The 8,224-nt window shown below is 41.5% G+C and overlaps 1 protein-coding gene and 1 non-coding gene across 2 annotated transcripts; one reads left to right on the top strand and one right to left on the bottom strand.

The window, feature by feature from the left end:
• Positions 1–2,750: 2,750 nt before the first annotated feature.
• On the bottom strand, positions 2,751–6,802 carry LOC124292231 (bifunctional coenzyme A synthase-like). The gene is made up of 2 exons (XM_046729284.1): positions 6,708–6,802; positions 2,751–6,330 (listed from the first exon to the last, which is right to left on the bottom strand). The coding sequence occupies exon 2, from the start codon at positions 6,320–6,322 to the stop codon at positions 4,709–4,711; it is 1,614 nt and encodes a 537-aa protein (XP_046585240.1). The 5' UTR covers positions 6,323–6,330; positions 6,708–6,802; the 3' UTR covers positions 2,751–4,708.
• A 513-nt stretch (positions 6,803–7,315) lies between these two features.
• On the top strand, positions 7,316–7,399 carry Trnal-cag. Its single transcript has one exon. It is a non-coding gene; the product is annotated as a tRNA-Leu (tRNA).
• Positions 7,400–8,224: the final 825 nt, after the last annotated feature.

The following is an 8,224-nucleotide window of genomic DNA, read 5'->3' on the forward strand; positions in this document are numbered from 1 at the left end:
GTCAAATTTTCTGGGACTGTCACCTCGCCCGAGCCAAGTCTCCTTTTAATGTGTTGCATGTGCGTTTTATTTGACGCCGCACTCCATACGAATACAGGCACATATGATGGCGGTCTGTAAATAACAGGGTCTAGTTCTAACCGACAATCCCGAGACTGAAATCAAGAGCATCGGTCTCCAAGGTGACATGCAATAAACAAAATCTCCCACTTCGACCCCCCACCACCCCCTTTTGAAAATGACTTAAGACCACATTGAAGATTCGTTTGCGTTGGCGAAGCAAAGGTGGGGTTCAGGGGGTTCGAACCCCTGAAACAACTCCACCCCCACCCCCCTTTGAAAATTCCTGGATCCGCCCATGCTAGTATTCACCACACGTAGGTTGTTGGGCACTCTGGTTTCACTAGACAGTCTCCATGGGTCAGTGTACTGTTGATCATTAAACTGAAAACATCTGAAAACCCGACCCTATGGAGTATCAGACCACATGCCCTTTATCTAAACTTGTACTCGCACGTTTTTTTAGGCAAATCAATAAATTGTTAAAACAGTCGTACATGGGTCTGAATTGAAGAAAAAGTGTATGTGGCTTCTGGAACACCCATGGGGGATCTTCATGGAGACTATACAGACTCAACCTCAATGGCAGCACCTATAAATGTGATTAAACTCATAATGTAGATGCCGCGCCCCACAGCGAACTTATTACAGGGTGTAGACATAGATTCCAGGCTGTTTTCGTATGATTTTGTGCGTTCATAGATCAAAATGTAGGATGTGAGTTGAAAAAGAAGAGTAATTAAACATTTAACCTGAGATTTAAAGACACATTAATTCCAAAATTGTCACATTTCAGTATCTCTCTCTATTTCTTAGCAGTTACTTTCATTTATATAAAGTTATACATCATTCGCACATTTTGATAAGTCACTTACATTTTCTGTAAATTTAGGTGCCGCTTTATGATTTTGATATTGAGTTTCCTCTTAAACCAAAAGATGTTCCAGCTGTTTGTGTTTATTGTACATGTAGTGAATCCGAGGATGAAATCTATGTATTGTTTGTATACCTTCACATGGTACGGTATATGGTCTCTGGGCTAAGACTGACTGACTGAGTTTAGTTTTACGCCGCTTTTAGCAATATTCCAGCAATATCACGGCGGGGGACACCAGAAATGGGCTTAACACATTTTTCCCATGTGGGGAATCGGACCGGGGTCTTCGGCGTGACGAGCCAACGCTTTAACCACTAGGCTACCCCACCGCCCCCTGGGCTAAGACATAACTGGAACATTTAACATTGATTTAATTCGTGACGGTGTTTAGTTCCTTGACTCCGCTCTTATGGAAGTTTATGATCTACAAGGTTGTTGTTATATATTTTACAGTAGATAGTTCAACTTCAGGGACGTAGGAACGGTTTTCAGAGCCGTGTGTGTGTGTGTGTGTGTGTGTGTGTGTGTGTGTGTGTGTGTGTGTAATTATGAAAAGTATTGAAAATCAAAAAGTGTAGTTATATAGTTATAGTAAGGTAGATATGGTAGATACTAGTATGTTGATTCGTCTTGAAAAAAGTGTGTGTGTGGGGGGGGGGGGGGGGTAAGCCCCCCCTGTTCCTACGCCCCTGAACCTAATGACCACCTACTTGGTGAAATGACAGGGCGTCTGAGGCGTCAGGTTCACGACATCTATAAAAAGTGCAACACGCACATGTAACTACAATCGCTTTGCTAAAGTTAAACACAATCCTGAACGCGAACGTACATCCCGTATCACTAGAATATGTATGAGAAAGGTGTGGGTGAGTTTGACATTTTGGAAATATTTCGGTCATATTTTACGGTGTGCAATTTCAGTATTGGAAGGACGGAGGCCGTAGAAACTACCATTTTGGGAAATCCAAATGCATCCATCGATACGCTGCCGATAGTTCAAGAATATTCAAGTGAGGAATTCATCAATAAAAGCAGTGATCCACATCTAGCGTCACTACGCAAGTGTCACACAATGTCACAATTCAATGTGTCTGTGTTGTTAGAGAGAAACGTACTTTGTTGAGATGTGTCGTTTGGATAATGTGCCAAGTGCAGTACACTTATCCACCTTCTGTTGTGGTTCGCCAGCTCCCTGAGAGTATTATACTCTGTCACTAGACTAGTTGGCGATTCATACTGCCCGTCAAGTGTGTTTACGTTTCCTAGCATATCCCTAGAAAAATATAGTGGTGGTGCGTGGTCCTGTGCACAGAGCTCAGGTCACAAATCAGGTGAAGTTAAGCAACCTTGGGCGTCCCTTGGATTGGTGACCGTGTTTGGCAGCTTGACTCCTGAGAGTGTCTAGGACTTCAGTCCTGTCCAACAACGAAGCACATGCGATACATATGGTCTCACCTTAGGCAAGTGAGGTTGTTCAAACTTGCCTGTTCACCCAGCAGAAAATGGGTACCCGGTGGGATAAGTCATGTGACTATTAACCTTCCAGCACCTCACAGGCAGCTTGCGTTATCTCGGGTAATAAGTTTCAGATTGTAGCGCTGTGTCCCTCCATGGTGCAGAATTCAGCGAATTACAAATGCCCTTATTATTATCATTATAAAAAAATCATAAATATTTATATGCAAACTACAAATGTCTTCGCTTAGTGTTGTCATCTCTCATCGAAACAGTACAAGGCAACTGATGATGTTCCAAATGTATGAAGATACGATTAGTTATCAGCAGAGATGGCTTTTATTAATTATGGATCAACAATGTCCAGGAAATGTCTTATTCATAACCTCAGTATTTGTGTGGAATGGTTCAAGTTAGAGGTATCAATAGGATTCTTCAATGTCATGTTAGAATGTGACTGACAACTCAGATCAAACGATCAAAATCTGGTACTTTCCCAATTCATGATACGATGAAGGCATTCCCAGTTTTGGTGACACCCATAAGCACAGGTATATATAATGCCTAGAGACACTGGATGAACCCACAATTCAGCCTATGATCCCGGGTTTTAGGGGAGCACAAGGGATGCAATTCTGTCGGCAACTTGAGGTGCCTAAGACGACTGGGAACTAGGACATCCATGTCCCTTACAATATATGAGGAAGAAAGGAACATCAGACAGAATATTTCATGTGACCCACCATCCACACTCTGGATTATGTTTTAATAATCTGTTGTAAGACATACACGCCAAGTTTTACATACATGTCAAGCAAGATGAATAACTGCTTGACACCAGGACTGCAAACCTTTTACTTGGTTTGTCTCCCTTAGTTCACTCTCATACATGTATGCAGTATCCAGATATCTTCATCAATAAAATATCTGTAACAATTAGCAGGAACAACAAACATCCTTCAATGATAATTTTAAAAGTCAAACAGTAACTAACAGAATATTCCACTTTCAACAAAAATCTTGTTTTCCAGCCATCTTGCATTCATGATCTGGTGGGCATTACACCTCCATTCAAATATAACATGTATAATAAACACTCTGGACCCAATCGCCAAAATCTCTCATAGCACAGGATCTCTTATTCATTAGCCTGAAATAATAAAATGCCTCTTGTGAATGCAAGCACAGCTAAGACCTGAATGGAAGATATGTTTTCAGGAGTGTTGGAAGGAGAAGACCCTCAGCTCCAAGACGACTCCTAAAAGTGGCGCCAAGTACCAGAGCTGATGAACCTAGCCTGTGACCTAAAGTAACGTGTCAACATGGGGTGAGCAAACAAATAACAGTTTATTACACTTAGGGCACTTCTCTGATTAAATACTTTACCCTATTCCCTTCTCATATACACACTCAAACCTCAAAATGCAGTCTCTTAAAAACAACAAAAAACATGCAACCCATTAACACTTAAAAGAGAAAGACTCTTGGAAACATACTGGCAGTGATGTATTCCATTACATCAGTTTACACCTGGGCTATTGAGGTGTAACAATACAGTGACACTGTGATACTATATATATATATCCCAATTACATGGGTGAAATACGGTTCACATGCCTATACAGTATTTATTTGATAAGCTCACATTATCTCCCATGTTGCCGGTGAATCAATATGATCATGACCCTGAATCATTTGTTTACAAATTTTCGATGACAAAAGATTGGATATTGTGAAGGAGAACCATGATATCTTGGGGCCACTGTGCAGATCTTGTTATCTGTGCCAACCAGGAATTACTACAGAATCTCCATAAACTAGTTCTTGAACAGTTTCTGCTATTTTCACAGTTCAATATAATTTGTAATGAATCGTATGCATCGTGATACAATATTATTATGCCGTATAGTTACACCATTACTGGGCTACCACAGTTAAGAAGTGCTTCCAGGTCAGAAATAGAAACATCTGATTAACAGTGATTAAAAGTAAATGAAATTTGAAAGATTATGTAAAACTTTTAAAATCTGATCAGTTAATAACACCCCTTATGATGACGCAGTGTCTTCAAAGGTCCATATATAAACTATGGTGCAATCAACGACAGCAAAGCAATAAAAGCAAGCCCACTGCGCTAATATTTTTATATAGCTTCTGGGTTATCACTGTCGTCACAAGTTTCACTCTTAGAATTGTCTGTTTTGATTGTAAACCAGAAACTGTGTCTCTATATAACTTGGTAAACATGTAAAATATTCTGGATTTCAATTTCGTAATTGGCTTGTAAAACTATTTCAATCATGTCTGTGTAATCTCCTAAAGCTTGGCTCCTTTGTTGATTCTTTCTTGTAGCAGCTTCCATGCCTTCTCACACTGTCTCTGTGTTTGGTCATACTCCCACAGTGTGCACAAGGTTACATTAGCATGTGCAAGTCGCTCCTGATTAGTCAGCTGTGCATCCAATCTCTTCACTGCTTCTTCTTCTGACAAGCTGTTCCGCTCCATCAAACGCTTGGTCGCCTCTGCACGTGGTACAAATGTTGACCACACTTCATGGACACTACTGTCCCATCCTGCCTCCAGCAACACTGCAGCATCCAAAATAACAACCTCCTTACCACTCTTCTCAAACTTGCTAATTTCTGCCTCAGCCAGCTTCATAATTTCTGGCCAAACAATTTTGTTCAGTTCATCAAGTTTACTCCGATCTGAAAACACTATGCCACCCAGCTTCTTCCGATTGATCTCACCATCTGAACCGACAATACCTTCCCCAAATGTCTGCTTGATTTTATCATAGGCAGGTGTCCCCGGTTTATAAGCTTCATGTCCAAGTTTATCACAGTCCACAACTCCTGCACCTAATCCTTCAAGTCTTCTACAGATGGAGGACTTCCCACTGGCTGTACCCCCAGTCAAACCAATCCTGTATGGTGATTTAGGCAAGTTGGAGTTGACAACAGGTTTCAGTAGAGTCCCAAGAAGACGTTTCCTAAGCGAAGAAGAGCTGATTTTATCATCTTCATCAGGGGTGTGGGTGTTGTCAGCCACCAGATCAATCACTACCTGTCCAAGTCTGTTCATCCCTCGCTTCTCTCGCTCTGTATTGACTATAGCACCACCCTTCTGGGTCTCATCACTCAAAACAATGCACTGAAAGTCAGGTTCTGTAATGGTTGGTCCATAGACATCATAAATGGTCACAGCATCTGGCACAATTGTCGGTTTTACGTCCTTTATGAATTCCTCAACTGCTGCAGTTCGGACAGACAGGGGTTCCATAAGCTCTCCAACAACTTTCTTGTCATTCATCTTACCATCAGAGATGCCGATGGTAAGCTTCTTGTTTGCAAAAATGCATCCTTCACTCAGCAGAATCTTGTGACCAACGTGCAGTCTGTCAAATGTTCCCCCCAATACAACATTCTTATATGTTGTAAGAACAGGATCCTCATCTGAGAGACCAGAACTGGAAGTAGGACTAGTTTGGGGGTCAAGTATATGGCAGTCGACATCTGCATCTGTCAAAAATAACGACTTGACTTGTTCCAAAAGGAATCCTCTGTCTTTAGATAACTCATTTGATGTTGGATTGTTGTCGAGGATTACTAAGCTGTATCCCTTGTGTAAAGCATATGTTGCTAGCTTCACATCCTGGTTAGTGATATGACTCAGCAAGACCCGGATGTCTAATTGGCGGCAGACGGTGGCACCAACAGAATAGATGTCCCTTACAACTTTCCTCACCTCCGAAGTAACAGGGACTGGAGAAATAAGGAACTTGGTGCCAGAGTTGGTTGTTTTGAATGGTTGGAGATGAACATAGAGTGTATCGGACACAACTTGGGACACACGCTGGAGTAGTGAAGGGATCTGTCCTCGCAGGACTGTGAGAGGCTGTGTCAGGATAAGCAGACCAGTGGCAACCATGCTTGGGTCTGGAAAAAAGGGATAAAGCTTACAGATATTGACTGACATTTGGTTTGGAGAGGTGAAATGGGGTTTACCTTGACATTAAAAAATATTGCATATATAGAAGTGTATGCGAAGGGTTTGCGTGTATGCATGAGTGAGTTGCCATTTGCACTGCTTTTGGTTGACCAATTTATATGGCCTGATATAGTGTGTATTGTGTTATCGTAACCATTTTGCTTGTTGTTAAACTCCGCTCTCAGTCTCAGCAATAATATTCCCGTTGCCTCTAACCAGCTGACGTCTTCTATGATGTTTGAAATGTTTGTCATCTTATGAGACACTGTTATCAACTAATTTGGGTGAGTATCCCAAAGGAGACAGACTAAGAAATAATACACACCTTTTCAACTGAAGCCAAAGAATCCTTTTCGGCAGGTATAAACAAGACGATACAAAGGTCACATGATGAAGCGGAAATGACTCTTAAAATCCGGAAGGTTTTAACCTGTATACTTGTGTATATAACTTATTCACAATGGCAATGAGTGAAGGGTGGTGGATGTGAGATCATACACGATACAAGTATCTTGTAACATACAAATATACAGAATACGGCTATCTGTTGTCAGCTGTTTCGTTTTGATTCATAGAAATATACATGGATGAGTCCGGGTGTAATTTAACTGGTACCCGAGATGAGATGCGCAATCCCCTTTCATGAAAGTGACTGGGCTCTGTTCAAGTGCACATGTTCAGCTACGCTCTGTACAGCGCGTGTTGCGCCGCTCAGGGTTAATGTACTAAGCAATACCGTAGGTAACGCTGTCCGGAGTGTAACGATCAATAAAATGGTAATAATGTTTAGTTTGTGCCGATAATAACCCTGCCTTGGGAAATCGACCACAATACTATTTCACTTTAGAAATATGTATTCTAAAATAATAACGTCGCTATGCCAATAATTTTTCTTTAACATTGAAATAATAAAATTCTCTTCCACGTTAGTATGTCAGGATGGCCGAGCGGTCTAAGGCGCTGCGTTCAGGTCGCAGTCTGGTTCTCCAGGCGTGGGTTCGAATCCCACTTCTGACACAATCTTTTTTCTTTTCATTTAATACGTTTGACAACCTCAAACTTCAGCTCGGTATTCAAAACACTTTCGGAATTAATCCTGACAGAAATATATACCATTGCAATCTTGTGAGTGGGTATTACATATATAGACAGCGGATCCACGATTTGAGAAAAAGTGAGTGCACAACATTTCACCGTCTGCCGTGCCCGGGTTCCCAGTGTGATGAGCTGACATTTTAACTTCATGACCACCCCGCCACCGAATTAGGTGAACAGACTGGTGTATCCATACTGGCACCGCGTCATATGGTGTTCCTTGCTTTATTAAAATATCTACAAATCCACCCTTACATCACCCCGACAACCGCTCAGATGAATAGGAATTATATTTGCTGTAATATATTGCGAGGTTGATCACGTTGATGCTTATTTTGGCTGACTGACTGACTGAGTTTGGTTTTACGCCGCTTTTAGCAATATTCCAGCAACAACACGGCGGGGGGACACCAGAAATGGGCTTCACACATTGTGCCCATGTGGGGATTCGAACCCGGGTCTTCGGCGTGTCGAGCCAACGCTTTAACCACTAGGCTACCCCACCGCCCCTGTTTATTTTGAATTTTGCAACCGATCATGATCCGGGTTCGGTTCACCTATACCAGTTCAGGCCCACGATTAATTATAACATGTCAGCCGATCTCAGCATCTGTCTGATGTTGAAAAGTTATGTCACGTTTTAGTCAACCCTTTATTTATCTTTATTAGTGCCAAAACATGCAAGGGTATTTTACATGCTCGAAGTACATGTATATATTTATACAAATGATTTTAAACTCTATTATC

This window comes from Haliotis rubra, unplaced genomic scaffold, assembly GCF_003918875.1.
Source record: "Haliotis rubra isolate DU_JTF1 unplaced genomic scaffold, ASM391887v1 Scf51, whole genome shotgun sequence".
Taxonomy (NCBI): Eukaryota; Metazoa; Mollusca; class Gastropoda; order Lepetellida; family Haliotidae; genus Haliotis; species Haliotis rubra.

Bases quoted from the DNA above. Each gene is read 5' to 3' on its own strand.
- LOC124292231 (XM_046729284.1), bottom strand. From the start codon at position 6,322: ATGGTTGCCACTGGTCTGCTTATCCTGACACAGCCTCTCACAGTCCTG.